Source organism: Lupinus angustifolius, chromosome LG16 (genome assembly GCF_001865875.1).
Source record: "Lupinus angustifolius cultivar Tanjil chromosome LG16, LupAngTanjil_v1.0, whole genome shotgun sequence".
Classification (NCBI taxonomy): Eukaryota; Viridiplantae; Streptophyta; class Magnoliopsida; order Fabales; family Fabaceae; genus Lupinus; species Lupinus angustifolius.
The window spans coordinates 17,381,895-17,404,123 of NC_032024.1; the positions used below are offsets into that span (position 1 = coordinate 17,381,895).

General features: G+C 33.5%; 3 protein-coding genes across 4 annotated transcripts; 1 reads left to right on the top strand and 2 right to left on the bottom strand.

Moving 5' to 3' along the window:
* LOC109330103 (flowering time control protein FCA-like) lies at positions 1,618-11,005 on the top strand. 2 transcript variants are annotated; one of them, XR_002105625.1, is made up of 19 exons: positions 1,618-1,857; positions 2,218-2,288; positions 2,451-2,529; positions 5,116-5,198; positions 5,287-5,338; positions 5,920-5,987; positions 6,166-6,232; positions 6,702-6,781; positions 6,861-6,925; positions 7,344-7,400; positions 7,521-7,686; positions 7,883-7,960; positions 8,083-8,640; positions 9,094-9,267; positions 9,351-9,548; positions 9,632-9,664; positions 9,808-9,873; positions 9,959-10,093; positions 10,512-11,005. XR_002105625.1 is itself a non-coding variant. In XM_019564133.1 (19 exons), exons 1-19 carry the CDS (start codon positions 1,734-1,736, stop codon positions 10,517-10,519), a joined length of 2,079 nt encoding a protein of 692 aa, XP_019419678.1. In that variant the 5' UTR covers positions 1,618-1,733; the 3' UTR covers positions 10,520-11,005. The 2 variants fall into 2 exon arrangements, 1 of the variants encoding a protein (XP_019419678.1); XM_019564133.1 differs by having other exon boundaries at positions 9,626-9,664; positions 9,959-10,004.
* On the bottom strand, positions 11,184-13,006 carry LOC109329096 (peroxidase 40). Its single transcript, XM_019562765.1, has 4 exons — positions 12,426-13,006; positions 12,114-12,305; positions 11,858-12,023; positions 11,184-11,782 (listed from the first exon to the last, which is right to left on the bottom strand). Exons 1-4 carry the CDS (start codon positions 12,660-12,662, stop codon positions 11,382-11,384), a joined length of 996 nt encoding a protein of 331 aa, XP_019418310.1. The 5' UTR covers positions 12,663-13,006; the 3' UTR covers positions 11,184-11,381.
* LOC109328951 (probable WRKY transcription factor 48) lies at positions 17,418-19,291 on the bottom strand. Its single transcript, XM_019562600.1, has 3 exons — positions 18,722-19,291; positions 18,272-18,415; positions 17,418-18,044 (listed from the first exon to the last, which is right to left on the bottom strand). Exons 1-3 carry the CDS (start codon positions 19,243-19,245, stop codon positions 17,612-17,614), a joined length of 1,101 nt encoding a protein of 366 aa, XP_019418145.1. The 5' UTR covers positions 19,246-19,291; the 3' UTR covers positions 17,418-17,611.

Below are 22,229 nucleotides of genomic sequence, written 5' to 3' on the forward strand. Positions count from 1 at the left end.
TAAGAATAATAAAAATTGATGATAAATAATATACTAAAATGTAGGTTCTGCTGGACAAAATTAGCTTATAATTATACATGTAAAATATTACTACAAATGTTTAGTAAAATTAGCTTGGTAATTAGAGGAAGTTTGAAAAATAACTAAAAAGTATATAAAATATTAATTAATTATTAAGTGTAACAATTAAATATCTATAATTTAAAATTAAAATTTTGAACTCTTCGATTTAATATTTTACTTATAAAGGATATGCGATATTTTATTTATTTGGAATTAAAATACACAAATAATAAGATTTTCTAGTCAGGACAATTGTTATAATTTTTAAAATTTTGAAAAATAAAATTGGTAAACGAATCATCAAGTTTTTTTTCATTTGCTAAACACTACTTCAAATGGTTTCTAAAAAAGTTCATTTCAAATTATACAAGTTATTTTTTAAAATCTACTCGTTAACTTCAATTGTTGTTTAGTGAATACATATAATAATTCATTGATTGAATTAGAAAACTACAATTTCCCTAAATTACAAGCTTACATTGTCAAACTATAAAATACTCTTAAATTATTAAGAGAAAATATATGTATTATATTGCAAAAGTTTCATAGAATATTACTGCATCATCTTTAAATATCATTAACTCTCATATAACTAATACAAATAAATGCCTATAAAAGTAATACAAAAAATAGAAATATGATATATTAAATATATATAATAAAAATGTATAAATATTACACTCCACTATTAATACATAAATAAAACAAAATAGTTGAGATCAATGTTGTGAGAACCGGACTGGACCAGACGATTCAACTGGTCCGATCACTGGCTGGACTTGAAGACGACTCTAGTTTACGGTCTTAACCGAATGAGTGGTTGAACTATTTTGAACCAGGGGAAATCTGGCCCGACCGTGCTAAACCTAGTTTAACCCGAGAAGTGAACCAAATGATTCACTTAAAAACTAAAAAAATGAAACATCGCTCTAATATTTTGTTTTACATTGGTCCAAAAGAATATAGAGAGATGTTAATTCTATATAATTGTAAATAATTATTAATTATATAAAAATTTACATTAAAATATAATTATATATTAATAGATAAAAATTATTAATTATATATAATATCATATCATCCAATCAGAAGATTTAACAATTTAAACTTAATATAAAACTTTTTCCTGTTTAATTTAGGACTCATGTTTGACAATATTGGTTGAAAAGACTAGCTAAGTAGAAGAGAAAGACCACAGAGAAGAGGATGGAATATAGGTTTGGGCTGGGCCAGTGATGAATATCTAAACCTATCACACAAACACGAGTCAAGTCCTCGAACACTCTCTTTTCCCTCCTTCCTCTTCATCTTCCCCCTCTTATTCTCCTCCTCTATGTTCTTCTTCATATAATCGTATCCTACATCACCAGAAGAATAAGTTATCGCTCTCCACCGTAGCAAACAACACTTAGGGTTAGGTTTCCATTGTACTAGCCAAGCTGGATAGACACGTCGGAGACCGCTACAACAACAATGACCCTCTCGGTTACCGTCACCCAAGGCCTCATTCTCGTTTCTCTCATTCTCCTATCAACTACAACAACCCTCGCCGAAGCCCCTCCTCTGGCTTCCGCGGCCCCGCGCCTCACCACCACGGTGCATTCCAAACCCCTCCCCGTAGCTCTCCTGGAGGGTTCCGACCAATCAGCGGCGGGGAAGGGTTCAGACCAATGAGTGGTGAGGGTTCGGGAGAATTCGGGTTCAATAATTACCAGCAGAAACAGCAGCAGCAGCAACCGCAATTGTCTGGTCAGAAACGAGGGTTTTCATTCTCTGGCCGCGGAGGTTCGCCCGGTAAGTTTCGTTACTTAAACGCCATTCAATTGTTGCTGTTGGTATTATTATTGTGTAGTTATTGTTGCTACTGTTTTTAGGGTAACTTGAGCATGAGCTTCTAGTAGGTTTTAAGAACGGATTGCTTTATTGTACCAGAAACATTGATTGTTCTGTAGGGCATTTGAGTGTATAAACTATTGTTTGAATTGACAAATTATTGATGCTAAATGCTAATTTTAATGGTCAATAATAACAACAACATAGGCTTTTAGGTGTTGAGTTATTTCAGTTATTGTAATTTCATGACACTAGCTGTTGTAGTTATTTTAACTGTATTTTCAGCACTATGGAAATTATTGACATGTTAGTTCTTTTCAGAACGTTTTGATAGAGGAACTTTTGCCAAACTTTTTGTTGGATCTGTTCCTCGTACAGCCACCGAAGAAGATGTAAGTTATAACATTCTTTTTCAGACCCCTTTCTTTGTTTTTGTTCTTTTTTCCTTCCATTTTTGTTTATCTAATGCTATTGTGTTTTCCATATCATTAATGGATATTAACCTTAGTTTGGTATTTAATGACTAATGTCATGTTGCCATTATTTGATGTCAGATTCGGCCTTTGTTTGAGCAACATGGGAATGTGATTGAAGTTGCACTGATCAAAGATAAAAAAACTGGGCAACATCAAGGTATTTGTGATTTTTATACTGAGGCTCCTGTCATTTATATGTATTTTATTTCAGGTTATTTGAGAGGCTGATGGGAGAGAAAATAAACTCACCATCATCTCAGTTTATTTTTGCAACAAGTTCAGGCTTGTTGGTTTTGGTTCCGCTTACATGTAAACCTGTAAGCTGCTCTTTGTATAGCAGATGGGATCTTGGAGGACCTAAAGATCCTGCTCTTGCAATTGTAGCTGCAGAACTGTGGGCATTACCCAACCATTGGTTGTAGTGAGAGTGTTGTTTGCCATAGCTCTAGGTCATTTATGTAAAAAAATTAGAAGTCGGTTATTGTACAAATGGAATAGAGTAAAAACTTGGATTGGTACATTTGAATGGAGTTAATCACAATGTATTTGTGAAGGTTTCTTGATGTTTCTTATATCCTGATGAACTTGAAGAGCTTATTGAGTGGCTTGGAATGTCACCTCAGTATTGATTTAATAAAATGGTATGGGCCTGAAGTTGGGTTGATCAAATATGAATAATTATTTATATGAGCAAGTGATATTTTGGTTGAATTCATACTTCACTAGCTACCTTATTAATGGCAGATTCGTCAGTGATGTGTTTGGTTGCTTTCATTTATGGTTATTTACATAAAACCTAGGCAAGTATATTTAGTTTTATTGTTATATATATGTACATGATGGATTTGAAGTTCCTTTATGATGCGACTTCTGAATGGTTCTTGCTTGCAACTTTGGTTTTTCTTCTCTGGATCATAGGTCTGTGATTACATACAACGATTGGGCTTCTCTCAATTTTTATTTAGAAGCTATGTTGTTGTTGTGGAGTTTTGTATGGCACTGGTTTGGGGTAATGATAGTTATGATCATATATTGTTAGACTCATATGATGGATTTGAAGTTCCTTATGATGCCTTTCTGTATGGTTCTTGCTTGCAACTATGATTTGTCTTCTCCATGATCATAGGTCTGTGATTAATGATTACATACGATGATGGAGCCATGTGTGTTAGAGAAGCAGTCTTGTTTATGGTCGTGATTGCATATTCTATGCTATAACTCATCTTCAGATTTTATAGATTGTCAATGTAGTAGCACATGGTTGAGTGTTTCCGATGCAGCTGTGTGACTTGTGTCACTTTAGTTAGGGCTATACTCTATTTCTAATTAGTTCAGTGAGACTGAATGTGGATTCAAAGTTGTGCATTGATTATTATTTTTTGCAATCTTTTTTAATTTGACATCCTGTTTGGTAAAAGCAGTCTTGTTTTTATGCTGCAATATGTCTATGCACACAATTGGATTTTCAATGCTAAAATCCATCTTTAGATTCTATCGTTTGTGAATATATTAGCACATTGTTGAGTGTTCTGGTGCAGTTGTGTGCATGTTGGCAATGTGGCCGCTTTAGTTCAGCTTCTTGCCAATCTTAGTTTTTTAAATTGTGATATATTTCTATTTGTTTTTCCTTTGACTTGTGGAGATTTAAGTGTGTGTACTCGCGATACACAACTGTGTCTATAATGAATTTCTCGCAAGCTTGTTTGATCTTCTGTGGAGTGAAAAAAGCAGTATTATTTTATACTGCGATTATGTTTATGCACGTGATTGCATATTCAATGCTATTACTCATCTCTTGATTCTATCGATTGTGGAGATATTTGCACATGGTTGAGCATTTCTGGTACATTTGTGTGGATTTTCTCAATGTGGTTGCTGAAGTTAAGCTTCTAACCAATGGTTAATAATAGCATGCTGCTGATAATCAGTGTGGTTTTGGATATTGACACAGAAATTAGCAGCTTTTGGTTGCCTGCGAGATAATTCTTTACAACCGTAGGAAATCCTAGTTCCTTTTAATTTGATGCTGGCTATACGTGTAAAACGTATATACAACTGATATGTGGAAACCAAATTATAGTTTCTCTTGTATATTTTTAACTGTCAATAATAAGAGAATTAAGAAGCCATTTTTATTTTTGTCTGCAACTGTCAATTGTTTATACAAATTCTTCGTGGGATTATGTGGGATCTGGTATACTCCAATAAATTGACTTCACAGTGTTTGTGGAACTATCATGTGCCACCCTTTATTTTTTTTGGGCTTCATATCATGTGATGAGCTTACCTGGGATGTCTACTGAAATTTATTTGAGATATTTTTATGTTATTTGTGTGTGATTTTCGGTCCATCCGAGTTTGATGCTTTATGAAAACTTGGATCAATATAATTTTGATTGCTCTTTAGCCCTTTATGGATTGTCTCTTTTCCTCTCCTAAAGAGTTGTTGCAAAGTACATAAGAAGAATCAAATCTCATTTGTTTGATTTGTAATGACCATGCCACCCCAATTATATGGATTTGTAAACATCTAAGTAACTTTTAGCTGAAAAAGATAGTCAATATAGGATTGCATACTTCAACCACTTGCTTTCTCGCTTTACCCTTTTTTGCTAAATGACTTTTTTCTCTCTCTCTCTCTCTCTCTCTATATATATATATATATATATATATATAGACATCTGTCTGTAGGAAACAAGTTATAATTTGAATGAAACTGATGCAAAACACCTTTGTTGTGCAGGTTGTTGTTTTATAAAGTATGCTACTTCTGAAGACGCTGACCAGGCGATTAGAGCATTGCACAATCAACATACTCTTCCTGGAGTGAGTTATAGTGGTTTTAAATCTTAAATGGTCAATAGTGAGGGCAACTTATGTTTAGTGGTTTTATGATATGTGTATTACTATTTAGGGTATTGGTCCAATCCAAGTGCGGTATGCTGATGGTGAACGGGAACGCCTCGGTAACTACTTTTATTTCTTGACATTAATCGATATGAAAATTCTTACTGCCTCATGAGAAATAGATATTTGGATTATTTAACAAATACTGATCACAATCAATGTTATAAGTTTGTGTATGAGGGGACCTTATAATAGGTCATGAACCACTGCAACATATTTTTGGTGAAGAACATAGAAGCATGTTATTGTAGTAATTATACTAGTAATTTTTATGTATTATAACTTGTCTCTTAATTTCATCTCTTGAATTTTATGTTAGATTGTCCCCCTTGGCCCTTTTATGCTTTAACCTCGTGCCTATTGTAAAAGACAATATTGTCTTCCACCTAAAACAATTAAAATTCTGTAGTGAAATCTAATTCAACTTAGAGCAACTATTTATTTGATAAGAATTAAGCTAGCAATAGTACTTTCATATGAACATGCTCTTAAGATGATTATTGTGAAAATCGGGTATTGTAGTTGAAGAATTTGCGCCCTGATGTTCTTTTGTACCCACAAGTGCATCATTGTTCCAAGTCATCTTATTCTTACTATCTGTGCTGATTGTTTCATGTCATTGTGATTTTTTGATGGATAGGTGCAGTAGAGTACAAATTATTTGTGGGCTCTCTGAACAAACAGGCTACTGTAAAGGAAGTTGAGGAAGTATGTTCTCACCAATTAAACTACTATACAAATTTATCAACATGGCAAATATGTTTGTTGTGTTGTCTAACAAAAGGGAATCTTTGGCACCCTAATACATTTAATTTCTTGTTAGAACTACATTTTTGCTTAATTTTATAATTGGCATAGAACTAATAGATGGTGTCTCTTGCATCAGATATTCTCAAAATATGGGCGGGTAGAAGATGTCTATCTTATGCGTGATGAGAAGAAACAAAGCCGTGGTGGGTTTTCCACTTCTCTGTGATATTATCTGGGAACCAGGGTGGGGTGAAGTGTTGGTTTTTGCAGTTCTCAGATTTAAAGTTGTTGAGGAAAGCATGAACTGAATGATGCATAAAAGTGCTATTCTTTTTTTAGACATTCCTGTTAGTGTTTTGAGGCATCTTAAATTTGTATTCTGGTGTTTCATTTTCTCTGTGTGTGTATGTGTTTTTTCGCAATACCAAATTGATAATATTTCCCTCCATTTGTTTAAAGGATGTGGTTTTTGTGAAAATAATGACATGTAGATTTGGCAAAAGCAGCTATAAAAGCACATAAACTTTGTGAAGGGTTGTTTTTTTGTTGTTCATAAACTTTACCGTCAAGCATCTTAGTTTGCACTCTGGTGTTTCTTTTTTCTGCCCTTGTATGTGTCTTTGTATTTGATTGTACCAATTGTATAATATTGTGCTCTCTTTTTGGTTGAAGGATGCGGTTTTGTGAAGTACTCAAATCGAGATATGGCACTGTCTGCTATAAATGCATTAAATGGGATCTATACAATGAGGGTACGGGAAATATTAATTTTATCTTAGTAATTATCCTTGTGAAAGCTTGCTGATTATTATCTGGTATTTTTCTACATAGGGTTGTGATCAACCACTAATTGTCCGGTTTGCTGATCCTAAGAGACCTCGTCAAGGAGATTCCAGGTTTGTCCCCAGAAGCATTAATTGATGTTCTTCAAGCATGAAAGTCTGTTATATAATGCTTTTAATTAATTGAACAAAACGTTAAGCTGTGGACTCTTCAAACTTGATCCAATAATTGACTTATGCTCTCTGATGAATATAAAATGAACCCAAAGAAAAAGGTTTTTTTATTTGTTAATTTGAACAACTACTTGATATAGCTTTCTTGTAGTTTGGACTGGTTAGCCCACTTTTTAAGAAGGCAGTCAAGACATAGTTCAATGGATGAAAGGACTAAAACAAGTCAAGTATTTGTTTTATAAGTTGATTAAAGGGCCTTCTTCACTGACCCTGATCTGTTGCAGCCTAGATATTACTCAAATACATGTTATTTATATATTAAAAAAGTGGTTTAGAAGTTTTGTTTGGCTTGCTTCAGGGGTCCGACATTTGGAGATCCAGGATCAGGTCCTAGATTTGACCCACCAGGTGCAAGGTATCAATCCTCACCGTCTACTTTTTAATTCTGTAATCTGAATGTTTCCTTTATTAAACTGCAATCTTGTTGGGACTTAGTTGTTTGTGCAATGTTTCTTCTGTAATTACTTTATTGTAGATTTCCTCCCAATACTAGTGTTCCTATGGGTGATCGAATGCCTCCCCCAAATGCATGGCGTCCTATGCATCCCCCAAATATGGGACCATCCTCTAATGCCGATAATCATTGTATGGAGCCTCAATGGTTTCCAAGATCTAGTGACACGACATTGCCTATAAATGCAGTAAGTACAAATTGGATGATACTGAGTTGTTGCATTGAAAACAAATACAGCTATTTTTATCTTCGGATTCTACAGCTATTTTGTCTTGCTTCTGATGGTTACCTTAGCTCTTAAATTAAATCTCAATTTTTATTTATTTTCAAGTATTTTGTTCTTGATGGCACTTATAGCTTATATTATACTTAAATAATTACAGGGTGGTCCTATGACTGGCATGGGAGACCCCATAGATGGTCGTTTTAAGGTTGAGTCTTTGACATCAATGTCACAACAGGTAAATTGAAGTTCTCACAATATTTTTTAGATTAATCAATATTTAGTCATCATTGGCTCTTTGCTAGAATGAGCTAGATTTGTAAATTTATTTCTTTTTGAAAATTTTACTCTTACTTTCAGAATTTCAACCAGCCTGTACCACATATTCCACCACTCAACCAAGAAATATCACCATTGCAGAAACCTGTTCAATCATCTCAGGAGTTGCCACCTGCTCACCACCTGCACCCTGAACCTCAAGCACCAATGCCCTACTCCCAAATTCCATCACAATCATCTCTTCGGCAAGTTGGCCAACCACAACTTCCTCTCTCTGCTGGCAAGCAAGTACTTGGCACAAATGGACAATTTCCAACTTCTCAGTCACAAATTCAGCAGAGTGCTTTGCCTGCTTCAAATCCTCGGGTTCTTCATGATACCAATTTCCAACCTAATACAACATTTACTACGAATAAACAGCAAGTTCCTCCCTCTGTGCAGCAGCAGCCACTTCAACCTCATCAGCAATCCCCTTCTCAGTTAGCTCAGATGTTGTCACATCAAAAACAGACTTTACAAGCAAGTCTTCATTCGTCACAGCAAGTGTTCTCCCAGCTTCAACAGCAAGTACAGATGATGCAACCATCTAGTCAAACATCAACAATGCAGCAAAATGCAGCAATTGCTAACAAGCAGCAGGTATTTTGGTTAAAAGCTATCCCTTAGTTTCAATATATCACATATTAAGACGCATCATGAATTAAATATCATTGTTATTGGTTTCATAATTCTCCTCCAAGGGTTTCCCCTTTCACAATGCAATACGCGGTTCTCACAAATGCTACAAGTCAGAATGAATCCTCTCTTCCCTTAATCCCCCTGTTTATTTTACTAAATCCCCTCTAACTAACTAACTAACTAACTAACTAACTAACTAACTAACTAACCCTTTATTCTCCTTCGGGTTTGCCTGTTGTCCTTTTTTCCTAACACTAATCTGATAGGTTGTAGGCATTTAAATATCTAATCTGTTTGAGTTCGAAGTGTGCGAATGCTGGTGCTGTTGGGATGTATTATGTTGTGTTAGATGATACTTTCTTAATCCCATTTTATTGCTAATGTTTTTTATTCCCGTCCGGGGCTGTGCCACAGGCCATCAATTCCACAGCTGCACCCATTGGAGACGTGCCTTCATCCACATCTGCTACTATTGTTGCACCTGGGATAAGCCAGAACACGACTCTTGCTAAATGTAATAATTGGACAGAGCATTTATCTCCTGAGGGCTTCAAGTACTTCTACAATAGTGTGACTGGTGAGAGTCGGGTAAGGAGTTATTGAGTTGCAATTTTGTTTCCTATTTTTTATTTTTACTCATGGACCTAATGTTCTCTGGAATGAACCTATAGTGGGAGAAACCTGAGGTGTTGGCATTATCTGAAAAGCAACAGCAAAGGCTACCTGGTCAACACTCACAAACTCAGTCACAGCCTTCAACAATATCTGCCCATCAAGTTCCACAAATGCAACAGGCTCAGCCTCAAAGTGCCTTCCAAGGACAGATTCTCCACCAGCAACAAATGCAGCAGCCTTCTTTGTCATCTTCGGTAAGCATCTCTGCCATCCTTTTTTCTGCACTGAAAGATGTTTTTTATGTTGCTGACTTTGCTTTTTATAATTCTAGTTCCAGGCGTATGGAGTCACAGCTAATCAAAATGTTCAGGTAATACTACATCTTTGTCAACTTTTGTTTAATGACAAGAGATGTGTCATGCCTATAATATATACATGTAGCCTCGTTTTCTTTTTCTGTTGTCAATGCTAACTGGCTCCTTTTTGTATAAATGGAAAAATTTGGCTTTTCAGGATGTTGGTTACAAACAATTACAGGCATCAGCCCTTTCTGCTGGTGATCCTGGACGCTACTCACAGGTATAATACAAGCTTTACATGCTGCACCTTTTATTTATTTTGTTTGGTCCTTTTTGTCCAAATAAAATTTATTAATGCATTTCAGGGTATTCACACTACACAAGATTGGATGTGGAGAAACAAGCCAGCAGGTTACTTACATCCTCTCATCTACCCCCTCCATGAATAAACATGCTCACACAGACAAACTACATACAAAGTTTACCATGTCAATCTCAAGATAGTGTATAACTTTGAAAAAATAATAAGGAAACAACCTCTTAATGCTTTGTTTGGCATACAAGTCAATAGCTCAATGTGTCTTTCATCAGCATAACTTTCATTTAGGACAATGTTTTTTTGTAGATTTTTATCGGGTTTTTGGGACAGAGGTAGTATTAATTTTAGGACGTGATAATGTTGCATTCATCATGATATTGTTCCTTTTGGGAGGATGTAATGGATATTTCATTAGAGGGAAGATAGTGAAAAACTTTGTTATCGTGAGTTTAGGTGGGGAGTTGAAACTTGAAAGTAGGTGGACTTGTGAATTGTCCGGGCTAATGTTGAATATGGTTGGTCAAGGCTATTATGTTTCTTCCTAGTGTTATTTTTATCTCTACAGTGCTAACATAACTGATATCTTTTTTCACCTACAGGTGTTTGAACTTTGGTGGGTTAGGCCGCACATCGAGATGTTGCAGCTTTTAAATAGCCGTAGAACTGAATATCTAATTTGATATGCTTAAAGGTAGGGCATTGCCATCTTCATTTTGACCCAAAGTGACACGTTGTAACAGTTTATTTGCATTCATGAGTTACTTGGGTCCTATTGTTGTTTCTCATGTTTACTGTCACATACTGACCCAGTGCCTTGAGCTGAAGGGGTCAATACATGCGTCAAGGAAATGCCTTCTACCTAGATCGTCTTGTGTATTACGTTCTTCATTATATATAAATTTTAACACAAACAAATAGTTTTAGCTTCTAGGCACAAACTTGGGAGCAAATTTCTCAGGTGCGTGTGTTTTTCTCCGGTAATAATATATAGCACATTTTTTCACACCAACAAAAATAGTAACGTGTGTTATGTTTATTGTACGAATATTACACTAGCACTTAAAGAACATATATCCAAGTTCTAATTTTATTTTCTTTTGCCTCATGCTGAAATTGTTAGAACGATTGAGATGTAGCACGCCACTAGCCATTCATTTCTCGATCAATTTCTGGTGATCACAATTATTAAAATTAAAACTAAAGTATGAGTGGATTTCATCTAGAATTTAATATTTTTATAATGTTACACCATTTATCATTCAGGTCAATCACTTTTACTAAAGAGTTAATGATAGATAATGTGTTTGACAATGGAAAAAAATTCTTACAGCATAAGTAGTACATGAAGGTACTTTTTTTCCAATCATAACAGTCTTGACATAATGCTTGATAATGAGTAATTAGCATGTCATAATAATTTTACATAGAGCTTGGTCAGCTTTTATTTCACATTAAAAGAAAAGGCTAAATTAGTTTATAGTCCTACAGTCCCTACGAATCTCCCCATTACTCTGAGCAAGTCCTAAGCTTCCCATTTTCAACATTGAATTCTTGAAGTCCTCAAAGAAAAATTGTGGGTTCTGCACGTAGGTTTCAACAATCTGTCGTGTCTCATCATTTCCATTCACAAGAGCTTGGTCTGATAGAAGCAATCCCTCCCCAGATAGAAGATTAACATAGTATTGGTTATCAAACGTAGCTGGTGTGGCCAGATCAAGTTGTGTACCTATGTTACTATTATCTGGTGCTGAACACAGTTGTTGCAATGATGCAATGAATTCCATGTTATCAAACGGATTATCTGAGATTGTGCTACTTTGTAAACGAGAAGTAAATGTTGGGCACCGTGCTATTCCTATTGTGTGTGCACCTGAAACCAGAATTTATGTTAACATTGTTTCCCACGTAGAAAATATTTTAACTATCAAGGCTAGTGATGATTAACCTGAGAGGGCAACCATGTCCTGAAGTGTGAGGCCTACATTCTCAAACTTCGCGACGAGCATATCGACAGTCGAGTTTGGTGCTGGGATGTTATTGTTGGCTGTGTTCTTGCTAGCAGTGAAGGAGTCTTTCCTTCCCATTTCTACTTTCCAAAGTGGACCTCCTGACTGTAGTGTATGTATGCTTCATGTTAGTTAGATATATTGTGGACAAAATTGGGATAAGGAGATGAAAAAACAAAGCAACAAATGACAAACCAGAAGAACTGAATCTCTAGCAGCAGTAGCAAGTATGTCAGCACAAGAGACAGTGTGAGGACAGATAAGTTCTAGTTCAGATTTAATTGCATCTATTACTTCAAACCCTCTGAGTGAATTCAAGTTTGGACCTGCAGTTTTCTCACCAACAAAGTCTTGTGTGTCATCCAGCAAGACTGAAGCATCACAACCCTGTAAAGCCCACAACATATTATATTATACAGTTCATAAGATATTAAGATTTATAGAAAGAAACTTCAAAAGGGCAATTAATATGTGCAGTCAAAGAATATATAAATAAGAGTGTCTTGCATTAACAAAGCAATCATGAAAATGTAGCCTAAGTAGTGAAGCTGCCATTCTAGAGTCTTGAGATATGGCATGTTCCACCATTGAAAAGATGATGGCCTCTGCTTCTGGGCAACTGATTTGGTATATGTCAGTCCCTAGTGGACAAGAACTATCACCATAGGCTTCATTCAAGGTGGCAGCAAAAGCTGAAGTAAACTTGAGTATCACTAGAGACAACAATACAAACTGCATGGCCATTAGGGTTAGTAACACGTTAGTGATACTCTATTCTGAATGATAATGAATTTGCATGCAAACATGTTCTTCAATATATAGGAAGTTACTGGTGTCAGTAATAAAAACAAGCTAACAAGTTCATGCAAGGTGATCATATTGTTAAAAGACCTAGTCAAGTGTGAGATGTGGTCAGTGATGTATGATTACCTAATCCCATGTGCCTTAGCATTCTTTTTAAATTCCTTTTTCTGCTGTGGGCACCAAATTTGGCAGTGAAGTAAGTTAGCTTTCCTCTTATAGTATCCAAGAGTAAAATTTAAGGTCATGAGGGAGAAGAAGAAAGATACAAAGCCATTATCTTAGGACTCAGTCCTCCTTCTGGTAAGATCACTTGAAAGTTTAGGTCATTTATATCTATGGTTACTAAACTGTGATTAAATTTGATTAGGTTGTCTTCTTCAAACTCGAAAATTTATCATTGTGCATTATCAAACGAATAATTAGTTTAGTTACATGAGTTATAAAGGAATGACCATAAGTTTAATTTGCATAAATTGACGGTATGGCAAAGTTGATATATAAAAACTACACTCATTTAATTATCTAATTATCCTTCATTATGTTTTTACTTTATATAATAGTATAGATTTACAGAACATTTATAAGAGATCATGCATCTAGAGAAGTTTCATTGCATCTTCAATGTAATGTTTTTCAGAAATGGAAATGCCATTATTGTATAATGATCCATGAGGCACCAAAAAGGTTTTGCCATTGGCTCCATATCAAATTAGGTAATGGTGAGAATCACACGCACACACAAAAGAAGAAAATATCTTTCTCTCTCTACAGGAAAATCGAAGTTAGTAGTGTTTATTGTCACTTTTGTAGTCTTATTTTAACAACTTTGAGCTAAATTACTTTATGTTTATTTTGGTATAATGGTTCAAATTTAAATTATTTAATAAATAGTTAATACACTAAGTGTGGCAATAAACTACCCCCACAATGTTTATACAGGAAAGTTAAATCAGTTGCATCAACCATAAAAGAATCCATGACATTGATTTATGAAGCTTAACCAGAACACACATGGAAACCTTTTGAAGAGTCAAACAAATTAACCTTCAAAACATTGTGGGCGAAAAGAATCAACAACAAAGACTTAGTCTTACCTGGTGAAGTAAGGGAAGGTATGAGAGCATATATTTTGCCTTAAAAATCATTTCAGATGTGAGTATTTGTAATTACTCAAAAAAATATATAATTATTAAATTTTTAATTTAAATATATTTTTAACCGATCACAAGTGATAACATATGAAATGATATATTCTGTGGTGTAAAATATTGATCTGACGCATCAGTTACATGGATGTTCTTATTACCAAGAAGAAAAATAAAGTATTCAACATGAGACTAGTTCCACTATAACCGCCCAATTTTGTTGTCATGTAATAACCCACATTCATGAGCAACAGTTAACACTTCGGGAAAGAGTTGTTATTTTGTTTAGTTCGTACTCTTAATAGTTAATATAGTAAACATTAGTTCTTTTTTATTTTTTCTACAATATATTCAACGGATTTATACAGCAAAAACAGTTATCAGCTAAGTATACTTTAGTCACTCATTTTTTAGATAAACAACTTCAGTCATTGTTAATATACCTAAAACAATTTATGGTTTATAAATTATAACCAAACCATGGCATTTTAGTTAGAGACTTCAAATTTAGATTGGTCAGTGAGTGGCTTGCACCAACATATTCCAATGACTCATAATTATCTGTGTTTATTTAATTTGTTAGGAATTTTGATCCTTATCCGTTTTATTTTGCTTTTTGAACTTTTTTATTTCAAATCATAATTATATAAAGTTGACTATGAAGCTTGAAAAGTTGAATATATATCCATCAAGTTAACATCTTGGGTGTCACATTTTGATACACAAAGCTTTTATCTGACATATATATATTTCAAAACTTGCAAAGCAAGTAAAGAATAAAGAAATAGTTGAAGGATCCCCAAGTTTCCCATCAATTTTGAAATTATTCTAAATGAGTGTAGCATTTAATCAAAGATAAAAGTAATAAATACCTACAAATATATTAAATTTTGTTAAAACAATCTAAAACATAAATATACTTAATCGTAAAATCTATATATCAGTTTGTTTTCCCAAAACATAAGAGGAATTTTTAAAATCGGACTTTTCAATTATACTCTAAGAGAAACAATGGTATTTAACTCGAACCGGGGAACTCTAATTAAATTGGATCAACCCTAATTAGTGAATCTCCTTTATTATAAACATGAGAGGATCTAAACCATTGTTTCAAATCATTAGGTATGTGTTACTAGTGTGGTGTCATTTAAGTGGATAAACATGCATGAGTAACTATCTATAGTAGTTTGGATTCAGAGATGCCTCTAAAAGGAATCATATGGGTTGTATGCAAATGACAAGATCCTTCAATCACTTCCTTGATTCGATTTCATATTAAAGCATCAAATTAATCTGCACTCCAACTATTGGATTACAAGAAGATACGACTTTTTTCTAGTGTGTGCCGTTTGAAATTAGAGAACATAAAGTTTCATTGCTGGAAAGTTTGGGAATACCACAAAAGTCACATTCCACATGTCTTTAACTTATAATCAGATTTTTCTCTCTTCATTGCTTTAAACAGAGAATATTCATTGTGTAAAGCCTCATCACATCGAATTTATGTTCATTTTTTATAAGTCTTTTCGTCCTATTTACTTCATGGGTTCTTCCTAATACACTCGGGTTCATACTATTGTTTGCAAACCTTTACTTTTTAGCAATTACTATATTTGTCATAATGTCATGTGGTCATGCAAATTTATACAATGAACTGATAAAATTCACAGCTTTGCCTTACACTAAACCTTTCCTTGTTATAATGTGTGTCGTTGATTTAAGGTACAACTGTTACTTATTGGCATGAATGAGAGACAGAACGAGAGAATCCTTTGATCTCAAGTTTAATCAAATCACCTTAATTCTAATTTATATAAATTAAATGTACACATAGTCAATCCAAACTATATAGAATTACACTCCTTGCTAGGAAGTTTAAGACTTACATTTTGAGTTCACTTGAGTTCAAACCACTCTCAAGCTTTATTGCTCATATTTGTTGATTTTAAATAGTAAATTTTAATTATTTTTTATTTTTTATTCTAAACATATTTAAATAATATAAAAACTTAAATCTATTTTAACAATATAACTAAATTTTATCACACAATTTATATAAAATTTCTGTTCAATGAAACTTAGAAGAAACTTCTTAATTTTCTTCCTCACGAAAGGGGACCTAATATCAATTAATCTAATCTTCCATGCCTCTTGACCAAGAGTGCCTTTTCTCACTTAAACCTACCAAATCAAATTCACTCATGAGTATGACTACTTCAATAAAGAAACCATGTTTATCTAATTAAGATATCAATATATATGCATTGCATCTTGAGAAGTGATAGGAATCAATTAAACTAGTGGCAGAATTCAATTGCCATAACCTAATTAATCTAATGCACCAACGGGCGTTGGTTCAAGTGATACATGTTTGATTCCCCTTAAGCAAGAACCCGGGTTTGAGTCTTGTGGATGGAAAAAATGCCTGTTGGGAGAGTTAGCCCCACTTACCTGTGGATGTGCCCGACTCGGACAGGATTGCCTCCAGTGCGAGGATAGGGAAACCAAAAATTAATCTAATGCTAGTTGTATGAGTAACAGTTAGCAAGTAGCCATGTACGTTCATAGGCATTGATATTATAAACTGAAAGAGAGTAACCAAGTAGCAAAGGACATTCAAGTGCTAAAAGAATTTCCTGGTTGGGAAAATTATAGTGGTATGGCCAATTGCTTCTACTACTATACAGCTTCTAAAGCTAGGGCTTGAGAACCATATATAATATTTGGCAATGCTTTTCACTCCATAACCAATATCTCACATCATCCATATCTTATCATGAACAAGAAACGAACCATGCTCTAGACATTTCCTTCCTTGGAAACACACCTCATCATTGAATGGCTGAACCCCCATCTTTGTATGTAGCTAATAGGGTAAGATGATGAGAAAACCCATCATCATATATACAAAAAAGCTAGCATATGGTACTACTACTGCTCAAGTAATAATTTTGCACCTTTTTCCATACCTCATCATCCATTGTGTCAAGTCATGGGACAATCATAACACTCCATTGATACAAAGTTTTTAGCTTTCTTCTTGTACCTTATCTCATCCACTTACATATATGTACTTCCCTTTCCATGTTACATGTTTGGTTGGGATTATTTTTGCTATAAAAAAACTTATAGACTATGGAAAAGAAATAAAATACAAATTCAAGTTTGATGGGTTGCTTTAATTTTTCAGTTTCATAATTAGACATATTACAATCTCGTAATTTATCATGATAATCTCACAACCTATATCAAATATATTCAAAACTACCACGATATCTGAGTTTCACAAAGATGAGCATCCTAGCAGATTTCACCACATGCGAGTAGCTTCATAAATTAAGGGAAAACCCTAACCCTAAAAGTAATTGGTTTTTCACCATGATGAATAATCCTATTGTAACAAAAAGACGAATAAGGTGGTGGACTGAAGTAGAACCATGCAATTGGCATCAGAAAAAGGAGAACAAAATATAGTTAAGAAAAGGTAAAAATGGCTCATCGTCTAATATACAAAATCTCAAGTTACAACCAATAACCCAAGAAGGAAACAAATGAAAATTAAGCCCCTTTATATAAAGGGCCAGTTCAATTTAAAAGAGACCCTCCAAAATGTTTCATAACATAAGTTAGAGAACATTACATAGCAGGAAATTAAGCAAATACACAGATCAGATAAACAAAGTTAATTAACAACATTAGTATTATATTAATTATAGACCCAATATGAATAAATTATCACCCTAGCTACTCATCTTGCTTTTTTGCATTCATCATTTGCGTTGGTACAATATCTTGAAGAAGTCCATTGTCCCTCAACAACGTAGTCCTTGTCCTAGATGGTACAAAATGTTGTTGATGGTTCTCTTGATCTTGGAAGAAGCTACTAAACGATGACGAATTCACATAGTCACTAGTAGAGTTCAAATTCAAAGGTGGGGTTGATTCATATGACAAAGCTTGATGAAACTGCTGTTGATTATGTGGAAGCATAAAGTGTTGGGAACTAAGAGCACCACCATTACCATATTGCATGAAGCCAAATGAAGCACGTGATGTGGCGGGACAAGGGTGAGTGTGCTGGCCTTCGTAAGTGGTGACTACGGTGGTAGGGTCCTCAGAAGAGCGCTCCACCCGCTTCTTAACGCCACAACCTGCTGTGGTGCAACGGTAATAGCTCCTGTTATAGCAACCAAAAAATAATCAATAATGTTAAAAACTAATTAGTAATAAGATGAGTAGTTTAAAGATATTGGACTCTGACTTCGATATAGGTTTCATTCCTAAACCAATTTATAATAAGAGGAGTTCAATTAGTATTTAAATTATTTTCAAGGCAATGAGATAAGCTATATAAAAGAGAATAAAAACTTAGGTCGTGAGAAATGGAGTGTTATGGAAAGGTACCTCGGATAAGGGCTGTTTTTCACAGCCTTTTGACCGTACTTGCGCCACCTATAACCATCGTCTAGTTGATCTACTTCACTCTTTGTCTTGAACGCAAATCTTGGCTCTCTTTGCTTCCTTTGGTTCTTCTTTTTTGGTTTCAGCCTAATTTGAATACTCACATAGATTAGATTTTGTATAAAGCCAATCAATAATTAAACTTTCTTTGCTTTCACTTTTCTTTAATCATATAATAACATAAAACACAAATGGTTACAAACATTATGACACTAACAGGATGATAAAAATGAATCTGAAACAAGTGTTAAAGTGGAAGGAAGAAACATACAAAAAGTTCTTCCTTAATTTACCTTAAATGTTATCACTCACCAATCTCTCTCTGTTTTTTTTAATAAGAAATTTTTTATTAAGCAATAAAAAAAGAAACAGTGTTATCATGACTTGACTCACTGTTTCTTAGTCTTGTCTATGTCATCTCCTCTGCCTCCATTACCATCTTCATCCTCTGCTTCTTCATATTCATCATTCCCTACTTTACCACTCAGATTCTCGTTGAAGTTGCTGGTTGTGGTGGCGGCGGTGGCGGTGGCAGCTTCATTGGACGATGACGAGATTGAAGTAGAGTTAGGGGAGGCCGGAATGTTCAACACCTCAGAACCATCGGCAGGTGACGGAAGAGGGTGGTGAAGCTGGTGATCGTTGATTTGGGTAGTGGTGGTGGTGGGTATGCAATCGAATAAGAAAGGGTTGTAATCATTGACAGCGAGTAAATCCATGAAGCCACCACCAAAGGTTGAAGAAGAAGGTTTTTTATCACATGATGGTGCTGGTGGCATAATATCAAAGATGCTGGTGTTGGATGAGAAAGGGAAAATAAAAGTGTTGTTGATCATGTTCATGTTTGGAATCTCATCAGAAAATGTTGCTGCTGCTACAGAATTTGCCATTGGGTTGGGTTCTCTCTTCTCCTCCATTGCTTTTAATTCATTCACACCTTCTATATATCGACCTAAAATCTTTGTTTATTTATTTATTTTCTGAAAAGTGGTGCTCTTTTAATTTTACTTTATAGTTTTTGTAGTATCACCAATGAAAAAAGACAAAGTGAGAAAGAAAGGGAGAGTTTAGTGATTTCATTGTTTACATATTTAATTTAATATAATTAAATTCTAATAATCTAGTTGTTATTCATGATGTTTTTAAAAATGTTTTTATTCATAAAGAATATCCAATACACTTCATATATGATCAACTTTTTTAACCATGAATTAGGATTCATAAAAAGTTTTTATGATTTAAACAAAACTCATGAATTTAGTTTTAGAAAGAAAAGAATAAAAATAAAAAAATTCAAAGTCATCTCATAAATTATTTAATGTCTCTCAAATATTAAGTTTTCTTTCATTTCACTCTACCTTTTTAAAAATTTAAAAATTATTGATATTTGATATTGTGGATGGATGCTCTAAAAATCTATGTGTGACAAATTTAATTATTTGATTTTCATATATATTTTAATTATTGTGTATGATGAAATAAAAAATGAATTTTTAATATCAATGCAAATACAGAGTATATAAAAGTAGCTTGATATATGGATAGAGAAATTTTAGGAATTAAATTATAGACATAAATAATTGGTATATCAAAATTGAAAATAAAATTATTCTTTTGAAAATTAAATTAGAAATACAAAAATTGTGATGGATGTGTGAAAGGACTTTTTGGATGGGTTGGGAATTTGGACAACAGGTTGGCTAAGAGAGATTTTCCACCACCTTATATGTCACCGACATCTGTCAGTTCGGGATATTTATTGCAAAACAGGATAGCAGTTAGGACCCACACCTGTTTCACGCGGATATTTGACTGGCAACCGGTTTGTGTGTAAACGTGGGTGATCAAAAGGCTTAAAGCTCTGATCCTCTGCATGTGAGATGGTCTTGGTCCTGCTCCACTCTTGCGTTGTTTTCTGTTTCCTTTTCCTGCAATTCCTTTTTATGATTCCAAAATCACCCTTTAATTCATTCTTATATAGTTATAATTATGGGATCTAATATTTATGCAGTATCGTTAGAAAAATTTATATATTATTAAATTATATGTTATTTATATGTATTACTTATATTTAAAAGTTAATGACAATTAAATATGATTAATTATAATGTGTAATACTGTAAAAATTAAATCTCTTACATTGTTAATCATGCATTTCTTTTCTTCTTATTATCATTATGTCATTAGCTTTTATACATACGTATTTGTTGTGTAATCTACTCATAGATTTGCTAATGGCGATTGACAGTAGCTTGGCTGGTAATTTTCAAGGATAAAACCTATTTTTTTGATTTATAGCATTTTGGATCTTTTCAAATAATATGACGATTTATATTTATGTAAAAAGTAGTTTCATTTTGGCCATAATGTAAATCAATACTGGAGGTTCCATCCTTAGGGTGACACTTGCATGAAGGTTCCATCCTTAGAATTAATGATTCATTGTCTACCATTCATATTTAATCATCTATTACTTTGGCACAAATTCTTTTGGTTCTTAAAAAGAAACAATTTGAGAAGGTTCAATTGACTTTTTAAAAAGTAATGTAAATAAAAGATAGATAATATAATTTACATAAATGTTTATACTGACAATGCAACATATTGGCGTCATAAAAAAATGTAGATGGATGTATTTTATTTTGAACTTTGTTGGTAAAAACATGTCATTATATGATCATAAATTGACCGAAGAGAATCTAGTTATTAAACCTAAATTGACTAAATAACAAACTAGTTAACGAAATGTCTAGCAGATTTTTCACTTTTATTGGCTTGAGTGAAAGATTGTAGAAGAGAAAATCGAAGAAATTAATTATCCAAGGGTCAAAAGTAGTTAGAGGTTGGTTATATATAGCTTGTGTCAACCTATTAGTTATTCCACGTTGGAAAGTGGAAGGTCTTCTTAAATATCTACCTCAATTAAATGAAATAAATCCAAAACTTACAAAAAATTGTTTCTTGTTAATTTTGTATAAAATTTGGAAAATAATAGTGCTAATGTAAATTTATCTCAAAAGTTAACAAATAGTAGTGTGTATGATGTTCATGTAATTTAAAGTGTACCAAAATTTTAACTCATAATGACAACATTTTTAACTTCCTATAAAAAAAGCTTAAATATGTTATCACTTGCTAGTTTTAGAAAGAATGAGACTCATCTTTTTTACTATAGAGGTAAGTGATGTCAAAAACTAAAAAAATATGATATACTATTATATTTGTATTCTTATATTTAGTATGATAAGATAAATTTATCCTTAAAACTAAGAGGAAAAATTGTATTTCCCTTTCTATTAATGGAGATGAGTCCGACTCTTTCAGAAGAGCCTTATTATAGTTAACGGATTAACCGTGACATTTCACAGTTGCATGGCAATTGAAACGACAAAATGGTGTTAGAGTAATTCCACAGCACGAATTGAAATAATGTAAGTGGTGGGAAAAAGCTTAAAGAATTACATTTACTGTGTCATATTAAAACTTAACATCGAACTTGCTGAAAGTATCAGATTCTAATGGTCTCGTGCTTTCAACATTCATTAATTTAATTTTGCATGCAATTGGACTTGGATCTACCTTTTCCAAATTACCTCGTGGAACATTATTTTTCCTCCAAGAATGCCTGAAGAATACTTGCTAATAGAGTTAATATTTGAGAGAGAAATATGTATAATTGACGGTTAAGAGTTTTTTATAATATCATTGTATTATTCACCATTCATTTTTAATTATTATTAACTCTTTAAAAATAATAATCTAAATGAATAGTAAATGATATACCAAATATATATAAATCTTTACATTGTCAGTACATAGACATTCTACTTTTAATATTTTAATGGCATTTCATGTGGTTAGCTTCAGTCCATGCATGGTACACTCTTGTAATTGAGGGATG